General features: G+C 47.0%; 1 protein-coding gene across 1 annotated transcript; it reads right to left on the bottom strand.

Annotated features, from left to right (window-relative positions):
* Window positions 1-3,034: 3,034 nt before the first annotated feature.
* igf1 (insulin-like growth factor 1) lies at window positions 3,035-14,134 on the bottom strand. Its single transcript, NM_001190362.1, is given in 5 exon segments — window positions 3,035-4,958; window positions 5,642-5,677; window positions 5,854-6,098; window positions 12,645-12,804; window positions 13,980-14,134. Coding segments are annotated over 5 exon segments (549 nt in total). The 5' UTR covers window positions 14,028-14,134; the 3' UTR covers window positions 3,035-4,898.
* Window positions 14,135-15,276: the final 1,142 nt, after the last annotated feature.

The following is a 15,276-nucleotide window of genomic DNA, read 5'->3' as shown; positions in this document are numbered from 1 at the left end:
GAATTAACACACTGCCTTTCATCGCGGACACTAACCCAAAGGAACGGCGCGGCGGCAGAGGCGGCTCCGGTTTCAGCCCCGGCCGGTGACCTCTGCGCGCCAGAAGCCGGCCTGCTGCTTCTCGGCAGAGATGCGGGTGCACAAGCGAGGGCAACCACATTTTGGGCATTGGGAATTTTTTATTTTATTTTTTTTGCCCAGAGAACAGACCATGATTTCCTGGAACAATGCAGCTGATGAGAGCCTCTCCAAGGAAAATAAGGCTCTGACATCATGGGTTCTTAAAGCAGGCTGCTGAGCCAACACTCTGTCCTGCTATAATCAAGCCTCAGTGAATTTCCACTGTCGGCTGAAAGGGAGAAAGACAGAGATTCTCCTGCAAACTTTGGTTCTAGGAGTTGCACCACAACCAGAGATCTCTTATCACGCCCATTCTGCATGTAAATGTATGTATTTGTCCAGTGTGTAGGATTTGTTGACATCTAGTGGTGAGAATACGCATTGCAAGAGCTTAGATTTATTATTTCATAGAATGACCGTTATTATTCAAGTCGTTTGAATAGAACGTTGTCAGAATTACGTGAATCAGAGGCTTTGTTGCCTGTAATGAGCAAAAACTTGCTGGAGTTTGAATATTTGTGTTTGTAGGCCCATTTTGTTCCGTCAGTTGTGAAACGTTTACACAAGTTATAGGAAATCCAGCCAAGCAAAGCTGGCTTTTCTGCAAAATTTGATTTTATTTACGAGTGTTTGGCTTCCCCCACGGTTGTTTTTGCAGCGACGTTCAAGCAAAACACAATAAAGTCGATGCCCGCCAAGGAAGCAACTTCTGACGTTGCCTTTCGGGCTGTTGCTCATTAATGAGCAATTCATTAATGAGCAACAGCATAGAATTACCAGAATTACCATCTGGGATGCTGAGATTGATAAAAAGGGCATCCTTATGGAGGAAAAATGGACGGCTGAGAGCTGATGAAGCCTCACAAACTGCCTTTCCTGTAAAACCACCAGTAGAATAAGTAGTAAAAGTCAGCGAGCGTAGTAAAAGAGACCACAAGGTCACAGAAAAGACAATTGTGTGTTTAAGATGAGGAGTGGAAGAGTGGTGGGGGAGATCCGGTTTCAGGGCTCAGGCCAGGATCTGTGTCCTCAGATGCACTGGATCCTGAGTGCAGGCAGATCAATGGGAAAAGACTGTGTTCTTTCCAGAACCGTCCCGGTTCTCCAGGTTTTGTTTTCCAAACCACTCTGCATTCATTAACCGTGTCATCCAAAATTAGCACAAGCGGGAGGAAGAACTGGAACGTCCTGGTGCGTTTCTTATAGACGCCACAGGCGCGTTTTTACCCTCAATGTATTGAATTCCTTTCTTTGTAAATCCTGAGAGTGAAAAATTCAGCATTTGAAGGAAATTTGAAGGATGCCGTCGGACCTTTAGGGTGAGATAACCCGCGTTGTGTTAGCTAAAGGCGTGACGACCAGCCTCCCCTCCGCTGCACCACGTCTCGACCCACGTTTTCCAGCCGCCCCCCCCCCCGTGAAAGATCAGTTGTTAAGAAGTGCTGACGGCGGCGCTGAACGTGCAGCCCTCGGCCTCCGGGAGCGCCACGCCCTGAGGCATCACTGTCATCCAGAGCTGGAGCCTCAGCACCATCAAAGACCTGCACCCGGTGGCGTCAGGGTTAGGGTTGAAATGATTGAACGGGATTTTGGAAGAAAAACAGCCGCTTCTGTGATGTTGACAAGTGGTTTATTCAGCAGGAATGGTGAACAATTCATTTTTCTACAGAAGGCAATCGAGCACCATAAATAAACAGCGCTGTAATCAAACACGAAACATCCCGCAGAGCTGTGAACGCACGCCCAACTCCCGCTTCTCTAGGCTTTGCCGATTACGCAGGTGACACAAACAATTTTCGCACGATTCATAGTGATATAAAGCTGTAGCTCTTGGTTAGCACTGCTGCAAATACGCTGTGAAACATTTCTGTGGCTCACTTTACTATCCGTGACACAAGCTGGGTTCCCGGTACACAGACAGTGTGTGAAAGGTGGAATGAAGCTGCAGTGGCGTTCACACCGGGTTCGCACGAGTCCAGGCTAACACTCTTTTGTGATATAATAACGTATAGTGAAGCTTCGTTGTCATCAAACAAGTCTTTGGTTTGGTTGTTTTCATTTTTATTATTAGTGCTGTGAACAAAAATGATTTTGGATGTCATTTAAAACCAAAAAAAAAAAAGCTACCACCAAAAAATTGCTATTGGACTTGCTCTTCGTGACCCATAGCTTATCTAGGCTAATATTAGAAAATGTTTTTAAAGGAAATTGTAACAACTAGAATGACGCATGAAAGACCCAATCGTATGTTAAATATGAAGCCACAGCAAAATAGAGTTAGCCTAGCTACTACTGTATAGACTGGAAACAAAGCTCAATCTTAAATCCAGAGAGCCTTTTAAACATGTAGCTTTACTTAAAATCAACTCTTCCTCGACAGGTGTAACGCATCACCTCGTTTGCAATTGTGTTACTTGCAGACTATTTTGAGAGGGACTGATCATGCTAAGCTAAGCTAACCAGCTGTCAGCTTGATATTTAATACAATACAAAAGTACTTTGGAAAGAAAAACAAGCTGAATACCGTCCGTCCACTGTGTTACCTTTGAATGCGCTCACCGAAACTAAAGACGGCAATGAAGAAGAAGAAAAAAAAATTGTGGCAAGTTTTAAATATCGCTATCTGGTAAATTTCAGCCACGCGGGCTGGTGGTCGTCAAAGATTGTGTAGTCCTGCGGTGAATGGCTTTAATAATTGATACCTTGGCTTCTTCTGAAGTGCATGAACACACACACACAGGACAGTCAAAAGCACACCATGAATTTGTACAATCCCGAAACAAATGGAAGAATTACAGTTCACAGTACTTCTGTCAAGTTATTTGGCATAAGGGATCAATATTGAGAAAACTGTTCCGAAGAAAAACAGTAGAAAAAAATAGCATTTTGGGACCGAGACAGGATTTTTTTTTCCTTTTTTTTTTGTTAAACTCCATGCATTCACAGATTTCACACAGATACTCACTTACTGTACACTATGTTACTGAAACAGCTTACAAATAAAAAATACTATTAAAATGGTGGCCACAAGGCTGTGCAAAAGGGAAGACCTCCAATGTAAGCCCTGCCATCTGTCCATCTTAGCCATCGCTTGCAAGTAACAAACTACAAAATAGCACCATTATACAGTGGATAGGATTCTTAATAGAGTTTGGCTATATGAAACCATCGTGTACAATGAATGATAGTAATGCAAAGGTTAACATAAATGGGAATATTGTTTGGTTATACACAGAGAGAAGAGGCAGAGATAGAGATGAGATGTCTCGGGATGATCGTGGGATAAAATGATTGTAAATCAACACGGAAGCCAGGACAAACAGTCGTGACTGCCAGCCCTCATGCCAGGGCTTCTCAGAACTGTTGATGTGTGCTTGATCCTTGCTCGCGGTTACACAACTCTCATTCACGCTGTTTGCCTTGCATGTGTGCTTGTGTACTGTTACATGCATGCCCTATTTCGGGTCTCCGCAGGGACCTGCCATTTTGGTCGAGGGCATTGACGGCAGCGCGGAGTCCGCATGTGTTTTGGGTGGTCTTCGGACCACGCGCCACGAACCGTAATGGCGTGGTGAAGCCACCAGATGTAGGAGCAATCTTGGGCATCTTAAACTGACCAGATAAAAACAAACCGAGGTCATTAAAGCTGATATCTACGCGGACAATGTTATTGTGGCCGTGATAGCAACGTTTAACCCGAGCTGATACTCGCCAATGGGTGGCCTGTAAAGCGCTTGTTGACTTGCTGTGGCTAAACTTTCACAACTAGTGGCCAACCTTGAACGTGGCCCTCCGCTCAAACTCTGAGCTCAATCACCGGCCACTGGACTGTTGACAAAAATCTAATTTGGCCGCGGTGGTGCCATGTGAAAACGATGCAGACGACAAACATCTTGCCTGATTGGGACTGTTTGATTTGTCTCTACCCCTCCAGCCAAATGCACTTTGAGTCCGCTGACTGACCCACTTCTGACAACCGCACACGTACCATGTGCTGCCTGGCCAAATGCAATAATTCAGCCTAGTTTCTGGTTTATTGGACTCCCTGTTTAGGAAAACAGGAGAAAGCGTTGTTCTGCGGGACTTGCTGTTCCTTCTAATCGGCTCTGATATGTCGTTTGAGAAGTCTATGGCTTTTAGACTTAGACCTCAGGGCCCCCACACTTCCTCAAGCTCAGGGGGGATTTGAGTTGGACTCAAACCTTTAAGGGACTCCGAATAGATGACCGATGCTGCACTCAGTCAATGAAGGGGATATAAAGCATAAAAACGAGTTAATTTTTACTGTTATGCGCGACCTCTGACAGAACATCCTGTCCTAGCGAAGGAGCATAATGACTCCACTCGGGGTCAAAGGGCTGATACCTCCACAAACCTCAAGGAACAAGGTGGACCATTAGTTTGCAAAGCCAGCTTGCAGCTCTCTGATTGGCTACAACCCAGATGGATTTGTCCCACCTGGAGCCCCCTGCTGCAGCCCCCCCATATGGAGGTGACATTAAGCTCTTGTTTGTGTCTCAGCAGCTAAGCTAGTCTTTTACATTGCATTAACAAAGAATTCCTCCCAGTATGGAATGGTGCAGTGTATAAAATAATAACAAGATCCCTCATCAAACGCTTTAAACAATAGGTAGCTCTCCTGTTTCAATCATTGTGAAGAGCTTTTCGGGGCATTGTTAGCCTTTTGTTTTACAGTGAACCATTCCACAGGGGTACCAGGTAAGGCCACTCCCTTCTCTCCTCTCAAGTCGCTGGGCATTTGTCCATTCGCTCCTCGCCTACATTCTGTAATTTCTGCCACCCGCATTGCCTCGACTTGAGTTTTTCTGATGCACTTCCTGCAAGAGAAGAACAAAAAGAAAATCGTAGTTCAGATAAAGAGCTTCACAAGAGGGTTGGGGTCCTCCCCCGTGGCGCCGTTTGGAGTCGGAGATGCTGAAGGGCTAAGTTGGGTGTTCAACGAATACGGGTGTAATTTCACACCCAATCGCATTCATTTGCCGTTTGAATTAAGTTTAACATGGAAGTGGATCGACATTAGCGGTTTTATTGCAACGTCAGTGCTCGTGCTATTCGAAAATCTTCAGAATGTAGCAGAAATCCATGTGGGAAAACCACCGTACACGCAGGTGCATTATGTCACCTCTGGATTTTTGCATGTTTCACGGTGAGATGCCCGCTTTCATTATGTGAAGCGGCAGAGCTGGGATTCTGCCTGGGGAGCGGGAGTGCCAGTGGGTCTACCACAAAAACCACTTAGTTCCTCCTCCGGCTGATGTTTTTCATGTTTGAGGGAGAGAGTAAAAAGCACACGGTCACATTTTAAAAAGGATCAAACTCTCCCTTTGTTGCTGGCAACCCACCAAGATTAGATTTAGATCTCAGTGCTCTGCGCCTGCTGCCTGCACATCATATCGAGTTTGGTAAAATGTCTCTGTCTGACATACAGGTTGTTTGGAGAGGGCGCGCATGCTAATATAGCAACAAAGTAAGATAAAAAAGCATCTGCTGCTGTGCGTACCTTGAAGGATGAATGACTATGTCCAGATAAAGGTCTCTGTGGAAGGAAAACAAAATCATTTTAACCAGATGCAGTCAGGCTTATGGTGAATAACTGCTGACAAACCTGCTGACAGCTTGTAATAATTTTTCTTTTATGTCTTTGGGATGAATATGCAACATTAGCCAATGTTAAAGCCAAAGCTATTAAAAGGATTGTTTTGTGCTGCTCACCCTTTTGTTTTTTGCCTTATCTGGCTGCTGTGCCGCCCCGCGCTCCGCGCCCTTGTCCGCTTTGTGCCCTGTGCCACCGGCCTTAGGCGCTCTCGTCTTGTCTGTGTGGCGCTGCGTGCGGGGCTTGTTCGTCTTGGCGGGAGCGCAGTACATCTCCAGACGCCACAGGTCGCAGCTTTGGAAGCAGCACTCTTCCACGATGCCGCGTGAGCGCCGTGCGTTGGTGCCATAGCCTGTTGGTTTACCTGCAACACACCGTGAAAAAGTATTGGTGAAGTAGAAGATCTGGAAAGCATCTGGAGCTGATGTTAGCGATGACAGTCCCATTGCTGTTGGATCTGGTGTCACCTCATAAGGCAACTTGGACCTGTGTGAGGGGCCAGTCTAGAAAGTCCCTGTTGGGTAGTTGCCTTTAGGTTGGACTTGGCCCAGGCCACCTGGCATGGACATGGACACGGACCTATTCTCCATTCCTCTGCAGGAGGAAGGACCAGCCGCAACCCTGCTCAGTCTAATCAACCTGCAGGAAGGATTTGGCGCCGCATCCCAATTTTCATCCGTTCATTCACATCTTATCTGGCCATACCTCGACTCTGCCTGGCAGAAAAATATCGATCGAAATGTCAAATAGATAAAAACGTCAAAAGTTCCAAAGGTTCCTGGAGTCAAAGGTTGCAACGCACACGGCGGGATTCCTTTGGATTATTTAGTTATTTCTCTAATTTGTAAGTGAAAGCTGGTGTTAAATGGATGCCCGCGAACCACAAAGAATACCGCAGCTCAAAGCGGGGTGACATTCGTGAAGGACGATGTGGGACATCGGCACGGCGAGCGGAGCTAGCGACCGTGTCGAGGAGAAGCTGGAAGAGGTCCATGAAAAATGAACATGCGTAATGAGAACTGAAACTCAGATGGGAAGACCAGGAGGTGGATCGGCATGACTTGCACAATCCTCCCAGGTCGCGGCGGCAACGCAAACAATACAGGAAACTTGTGTTCCGAGTAGCGAAGTTAAACGTGCCTGGTAGTTGCGCTGGCACCGAGGTTTATGTGACATCTCAAAGCACCCTCATCCCCTGAAACCCACCCTATTCTGGTGGCCTTCAGTCTCTCCGTTTACAATTCCCTGCACACCTTGTGCAATAAAGCCCTGATGGGCTTTTCCCTTTTGCCAAATAAAACAATAATAATTTAATATGGCATTTACAAGGAGGAAATGCCTTTCCCTCTCAGAGTTAATAGCTCTTGGCTCAGTCGCCTGCCAGTCCTGACAAAGTGCATTAACTTCGTCTCCCCGTCTGCCTTTTCCTGATAATGTTGTTTTGGACAGAGAGCAGCTTTCATTCAGAAACAAAAGCATCTTTCTCCCACATGTCCCCCCCCCCCACCTTACGGAGAACCCTGTCCGGTAGATAATGGAGATGTGAATGAAAAGCAGGAAGCGGCGGGGAGGCGGGACGGGCGTGACGAAAAGCGTTCGTGTCACACATCAGGTAGAATGATGCTAAAAATACGCCGGGAGACCTGCATTATTTAAGAAACCGGAGCACTGGATTCACCCAGATCTCACACGGTCAAAATGGGCAAAGCCTGGATGAGAATGGCTCCCTAATTCTTTAGCGGCTCATCAGAGCAATTGGTCCTCTAGTGGGGGGGGAATCAGCAGGACCCAACTTGGCCACTGCATTTACACCTGGCGTTAGCACACATTCAGAAGGAGAAAACACGACATGATTATATAATGGCTGCTGAAAGCCAAACAAAGGGGACCGTGCGGCGATGCCTGACCTGTTTTTCAATCCGTCCCAATAAATTCTTGCAAATTAACATCCGCTATTCTCCCGAAAATAGCTTGCAACCCCGCTGCACAAACAGCTGGAAGGGAGAGCAAAATCAGCTGGCACCGCTCGCAGCATGTAGGATAATCAGCTCGGGCAGGTTGGGGAAAAACACGCATGTAATAATCAGGTCTAAAAGCTTTGCCTCAGTTCCAGGGATGACTGCTCTAATCCCCCATAAACAAAAGGCTTTCTGTGACTGTTGTTAAACAAATAAAGGTTAACGGCTCTTTATGGCCACACATCGCGCCATATGATCATCTGCTCTTTGAAATGGACCCCAGATGGAGGGATCACGCACGACGACAGAGGCCAGATTAGAAAGCATGTGTCAGCGTTTCGGCTGTAAGCTACAGTGCTTTCATATGGAGAATACCAGCAATTTTACAGAACAAGGCCCAACCCCCCCCCAATGTTCCTGATTCTGGCTTTAAAAGGTGGATATGATACATTTGGACCTAAGATTATTTAGTGTGAAATGCAGATTTCCATATGAAAAAAGGAGAAATTGAAGCTGAGGATAATTAAGAGTTAGCATTGGGGACAAGTGGAGGGTTAAAAGGGTTGTCTGGTCATAGCTGGGGCATAGAGTATAGTCAAAGGAGATTAACAAGTTGAAGTTGATTTCCTCTTTGGGAACCAGGACTCAAGTTTCATGTTGGGCTAAATGTTACCGTGGACCAATTTTTCATCTGGCATTTACTGGAAAGACATTTTGAAGGGCACTGCACCATAGAGACACCATGGAAAGGTTCCTGAGGGGGCACTTTGCCAGTATTTAGTGCATCATCTGGAAAAATGGCTTATAGATGCCAGATTTTCTGTTATTTAGGGGCAATCCAGAGGAAACGTTATCCTGTTTTATTCACTGCAAGAGCAGGTTAGTTAGCATTCAATGTTTTAACACTTGCTAACAGTGTTAACCTTCAGCTAACTGAATAAAGTGCTTTGATGAGACCACCTGTGGCGACGTGATGCACAGGAAGGTCCAGGACATCAGCCATCTCGGGAAGCTCTTCAACCCTGCAGCTCTTCTTACAGCATTCTCCCGTTGTCTTTGAAGAGCTCCGACATTATGCGACCTGATTTGAAGCGATGAAGGGCGTAAGAGGTAAAGAATTGCTGGCCCCAGATTGTCCTCCAATCCCTCGTGTCTCAGCTTCTCCGAATGTACAGACGAGACGCCTGCGTGTCCATTTCATGAGATGCCTCTTTGTTCACCTGGGCATTAATTCGCGGAAGGGTCAGAACTGTACTTTGGGGCTTAATGGAAAAACGACCCCTTTTCTCTGCAAGGACACAGGAGGTCTTTCTTCAGATCTCGCTGCCCTCCACTTCAGGTCCAGTGTAACACCAGGGAGGGAGGGACGGAGGGGCGGGGGGGTGTCCTGATCATCCTGTAATCCACATAATCCCCTGCTGCTGAGGGACAAGGCCTAGCTATGTGTGACGTGCAAGTTGCACGCTCTACCTCCTTCCCCGGCTCTTGTTGTTTTCAACAGCACCGGCTCAGAATGACGACGACATCTCATCAATAGCCGCTAAAGCAAACGTTCCTTCTATACTTTCCATCCTCACCCCACATCATTTCAAGCCAAAACCCTTAAAAAAGCACAGTGCTTAAATTAGCTTGTTTTTTTTCTCCAAATTAGCTCGTGGCCATAATTGATGGACCGTGCCGTCCGTGGCGAGGAGTTTGTGCGTCACTCATTTAAAAAAAGTCAACAGTGAGACCGTATATCTGCGACTTATTGTCAGGCAAAGGTGAATATTTTAGCCCAAACTTATAAAATATGGAGTGAATTATGAAGGGAGCCATTTACCACTCCCGCTTGAGCCAAAAAAAACCCTCCAATAACAGACCTGGATGGTGGAAGGTACATCACAGTGGAATCCCACCACAGTTGCTGCCTGCTGAAGCTGCGCAAAGACAACTGAGGATTCTAGGTCAGGCTAATAATTGGAAAAAGTGACTGCATTTGTGGCTTTTTTTCACTTTCATAGAAGACAGTTTGATTCATTACCTAAAAAAAAAAAAAAAAAGAAAAAAGAATTTCCACTTGCTAGTATTTAGGTTTTCTGTCAGGGTCGGAAATCTGTAGTTTTAAAACGCACCAGTGCTGCTTTACTGGTGACATGCGTAAGGTGGATTGGCAAAGCTAGCCTCAGCACAGAAAGCCTGTTGTTGCAACAGCGGCTCTGAGCACATTATCAGTCGGGGAACAGCCAAGTTCAACACGGCAAGGCCGGAGGGGAAGAGTTCAGGGAAAAGAGCGACCGCATCAGGGCCAAGGTGTGACGCTGTTCGAGAGAACACAAATGGTTTTTCTCCTCGCCACTGGTACATGAGAACCGAAAGAGAAGTGAACCACAGCGCCTGCCAGGCAACGGTAGCCTCATGAGGATTTAGAGGTACGCTGGCCTCCGTTCAGCACCTTCTCCCGAAATGAACGCCCGCACCGTCCTACGGCCGCCAAAACCCTTGTTAAGGCTGCAATCGGTAGCCAAGGGTTTGTCATGTTCTCGCGTCGCCTCTCTGGACAGCCTCATACCTTGACAGGATCTTTAACTTTTCAGCGACTTTAGCCCGCAGCTGCAGACACTTCTTGGGGCTTTGTTAAAAAAAAATAAAAAAAACTCTTCAAACCGAGCCTTGAGCCACGTGGAAGGAACTCAGCTGTGAGCTTCATTTGATGTAGAAAATCGCCATCGCATTTACAGAAGAGGCTGCCAGCGCCGTGCTGGAGGGGTGACCCTTGCATTGCATGGCCATTTTACCTTCTACGTCAATCGCTAACGCTGTAATTGCGCAAGCACTCGAAGCTCTTGTACCTCCTCAAACGACGCCAGGAGAACAAGGCCTGGGTTGCTCGAGCCGCCGTAACAGAGGTGCTCCACAGGGGAGCTGTGATTGAGAAGGCTGTCATGACCTCTTCACGCACCCAGGGCGTTAGCGGCAGCTAACAATCTCACAATCTCGCATGTTAGCTTGTCGTGGACAGGTTGCACAAGGCGGAGGAACCGCAGCAGCAAGGTGCATGTTGACCCAACTCTCAGCTCAGTTGATATCAAACGATTCTGCTAAATGAAGCACCACGGGTTAAAGGTCAGAGGTCAACCTCAGGAAATGGCCAGGACTTGGACTTCCTGTTTTTCTTTACCGGTCATCGGGCTCGGGCTGCTACACCACTCTGTGTCCAAATTTCTAGCAGCAGAGCGCTTTTTTATTTGACAATTGAGGTTGGGGAGTTGGATACACGTACTGTGTACCACATTCGACTGTACAGGAAATCAGAGTTTGTGTTTTTGTTAACCACAGCCAGAATCCCCCCCCCCTTACTCTCAACCGCACAGATATTCTAGAAAGCAAGACTTCTGTACAACACTGGCTGAGGACGCTGAAAAACAAACGTCATTCGGTGTAATCTGGGATTTTTTTAAGACTGTCCAGTGCTGATGTTCTGGTCTGGCAACAGCGCGGGATGGTCGGAGTCATTATTATCATATTGCATGTGGTTTCAGAGCACAACGTCGGAGCAAGTCCTCATGCCCTCGTTGGAACTGTGACTGCGGTCAAAAGGATGTAGCAGGTAGCCACAGACATCGAGATCTTTGCAGGGGCTAATTGCTGCTTCAAGGGGCCAAGAAATAAACACTGGCCATGGAGAGAACAGGCGGTTGACAACAGAGTTGGACTCGGAGGCCAATATTTCCAACACTAGCAGCAGATGTCAGAACGGGCATTATCGCGCTTGCAGAAAAGTGCTTCAACTGGACGAGACTAAGTCACCAGCGTACGCGTTGCTTTAACACAATCACTGCGGCTCAAACAGAAGCTGTCAGAGGAGAGCGACAGAGGTCACTTTAAGAAGAATGCCTTTAATACTGGCCTCCGTGGTGTTCGGGTCTAACCCAGCAGCCAGGGGGTGAGTGAGCAGCAAGAACATTAAAGGACACAAAAAATACTTTAGAATCAACCATCAATGAAGAAGTTTGGGATGGAACTGGAGGACCGGGCGAAACCTGGACCTTTTTTGGTGAGAGGTGACCACAGCTATGCCACAGCAGGTTTCACTATGAGATCATAACGTTTGAACGGTTTGCCTTAAGTTACTGAATTTGGACAGACTGACACAAACATTAGCATGCTAACATATTCTGTTCATCAAGAAGTTTAATAAACTGTAGCGCAAATCAAATACAGTTGTACTGTGGTCTTCTTTTTGTCTCGTACTGTGAGTCAGAGTTCCCATGAGGCTCAAAGGGGTTTACAGTTTAAGGTAAAGTTAAACTGGAAATGGAAAAATCTATACCTTGTGTCATTTTTAAAATAACGCTAAATTACTATGAAAATAATAAAACTGAATTTTAAGCAGCTCCTCTGTGACAGTTGGCTGTGACCGATTTGACTGGTGGGCGGCCGCCAAAGACATAAATAATGAGGTTTTAAACCGCAGCTCTGTGGAGCCAAGGCCTGCTACTGTATATGCTAATGCACAGCCACACTGTTCGCCTCTGACAGTGTACATTTCCTCCACTGTTCTGTGCCCTTAATGGAAAAATGAGAGATTTAAACCCTGGGTTGCTGCTGGTGGGTTTTCTTTGGGTGGCTCTCCCTTTTCTGGTGGAAAAATGAAGGGGAAAAAAATCATGTGCAGCGTTTAATTTATTCTCCTCCTCTTTCTTGGCGATCAGCAGCCAAATTTCACTTTCAACCCTTCGGTGTTGCACCATCGAGATGTGCCACAGATGCGGCCGTTGATGGCATTTAAAGAGAGGATGAACCAGTAGAAAAGGAGTGAATGAAGGGGGGAAAGTAGCATTAATGCAGGATGAAGTCAAGACAAGATGTCAAACTGGCTGCTTTTTTATTTATGAGCTTGCTGGAGGTGCATGGGGAGCTCTGGGACGGATACAGCCAACCTTTATGAATAAATAAAAAGGTGCACTTACTGAAATAAAAGCCTCTCTCTCCACATACAAACTGCAGCGTGTCGACCAGCTCCGCCCCGCACAGGGTCTCTGGGCCCGCCCCTGTTCCCGTCGGAGTCAGGGTGAGGATGCACAGCAGTAGCGAGAGGGTGTGGCTACAGGAGATACAGCACATTGCACTCTGCAGCAGAGAAAGGGGAGAGAGAAAAGGGGATTTGAGTTGGCTTTCACTTAAGCATCACCCGAAAGGACTTTTAAAAAAATTTAATTTAATGAAAGACATCTCCAGTGAAGCGCCGCTGGAGTGTCAGCGGAGTGCGCATTAATCATTTCCCAACATTTACTGAAACCAGCTCGTTACACTGTGCAAATGTGAAATTAAAGTGGTGGTTGTCAGGTTTGGTAAGTTCATACAGGTTCAAGCGTGGAAGAAGGCAGAATTTCATCAAAAGTCGCCGTGGCGCAGGAGTTCCGGGCGGGTGATCAGCAGATGCTCCGGAGCGTCTGTGCGCAAACGAACGCAGCGCCTCCAAATTGGAAAGGCGAGTTTCTGCTGATCGCCCTGCAGCTCAGCCCCCCGATCTCGTCCTCTAAATTCAGGCAGAATCTAGACCAGCTTAATAGCATATATTAGGAGTCAGTCGGCGGTGAGGTTTCACCGTTCTCGCTGTGCCAAGGCAGCCTTAAGTGCGTTTTTACGCACGGCTGATTAACAGTGATTTGGAGAAATAAAACAGGAGAAGAGATCGCAAGAGCCAGGGGTGTCTCCCCTCTAAAAACCTAAGGGGGAAACGGTCCCTTCGCCAAAACCCCGCCGAGGAATCGAGCCAAATACGCAAAAAAAGAAGAAACGCAGGACCCTCTCCATCTGCAGTAGAAGCTCCAGCGCACGGTGCCGATACACGCATTTCATCCCGGGCTCCCATCGGCCCACAGCCTTGGTTTAGACATTTAAGCCCTAAATATTGCAGACTCAGCAGTAATGGCTCTGACAGTTGGACTTTCTGTTGAAAAAGAGCGCAGAGCGCGCAAACTCCGAGGATGGAAAACCGTCAAAGTCACGCACGATTCAGGACTTCCCAAAAGAAAAGTCCCCTAAAACCGTCGAGAGAGCATCTTTCTGCTATTAGCTAAATAGAGAAATCACCAGGACATGCAGAGCAATTATTCACCACCAGATCAAACTGTTAAAATCTGTATAAATCATTTGGTCGCGCATGCAAAGGCTGTCAATTATGAATAAAAGCTGTGAATGCGCTTTCATTTCGCCGTTTAAAACTAATCCAGGATGCTGTGCAAAGAGAGCAAGTGGAGCTGATAATCGACAATAGCGTCAAAGGAAATCAGGTAAGTTACCTTGAAGACATCACATAAATGCCACTGAAAGGAAAGAGCGCTAGACATCCCCACGGGTCTCCGCAAGACAAAACCCGGCGAAAATGAACTTGTTTGAAGTCATTAAAAATCGGGGAGAAAGAGGATGAGATGCGGGCAATGTCACATCTCAATATTCCGACTTTGTTCCATTGCGCAGACTCGTTTTGGAGAAGTGAGATTTAGCGAACAGGAGACGGATTTAGAGAGAAAATCCCTCACATTTATCTACATTACACAGACATTTTCAACAGGAAACAGCTGGGGCAGCATTTGCCTCCTACTCGTCCTAAGTTATTCATTAAGGATTTTGGGCACATATTCAAATAACGTCATTTCGCTCTGCCTTTTTTTTCTCAGAACGGGATTGAATTTTGATCTCTCTGAGACTTGGTTTGCAGTTCAGACGGGGGGGGGGGGGGGGGAGCGTGAGCTGCTGCTGCTGCTGGAGCTCTCACAGCACCATATTTCACACGCTGGCAGCCGATGCACAAGTTAAAGACGAGCTGTTCGGGATGTGAGCAAATGCTGCCCAGACGCATCCAGCACGTTTCTCGTGTCTTGTTTCCTGAAACCTGGTGCTTCTGCAGGATTTACACTTATTTTTCTGCACTTCCTCGCTGTAATTTCCCATCTTTCACTTGTGGTTTCTGTGCTGAAAAGGCGCGGGCTCGCCTGCACGTGTTGCCCAGTGACGTTTGACGCTTTTATGAACCGAATGACTGATGTGAAAAGGGTATAAAATCCCCCCCCCCAGTGTTCCCAGTGCCCCCTCAGTGCAATCCACAGACGTGACACAGCAGCTTCACACAAGGCAGCAGCTTAAAGAGGGTCACCTCTAGCAGGGACCAGATACCGACACATCTAATCACTAAACATGAGATCAGAGCCCCGGCCCAATCATAAAGCAGGACACCGGTGTTTCCCAGCATGCTCGGCTAGTGTGAATAAGCGAGCGGGGCCAGATCCAAAAGGGACCGAGGCTGAAGACATGCAACAGATACAGTTGTTGAGGTAAAGTGGGTCAGAACGCAAAGACGGTCAACTGTCCCCACATGACAGGGACAACCGCGTCACACTGGTGGGACAGACGCTGCAGATCGCCACGGTTAATGACCGGTTCCAAACGTGAGGGCCGGGGCTTCGGAGGAGGCCCGAAAGCCTAATCTAGAGGTCACCTCATGCGGAAGAAATACATTTTGGGCATGTCTGGCACGGCTATGAGCATAAAACAAACACAATAGGTGTTGAAAATGTTTTTTCTTCTTTTTGTTAAAGG

The sequence above is a fragment of the Takifugu rubripes genome, chromosome 18 (assembly GCF_901000725.2).
Source record: "Takifugu rubripes chromosome 18, fTakRub1.2, whole genome shotgun sequence".
NCBI classification, from domain to species: Eukaryota; Metazoa; Chordata; class Actinopteri; order Tetraodontiformes; family Tetraodontidae; genus Takifugu; species Takifugu rubripes.
The sequence above is the reverse complement of the archived record's forward strand: the minus strand, read 5'-3'. Positions and strand labels throughout refer to the sequence as shown.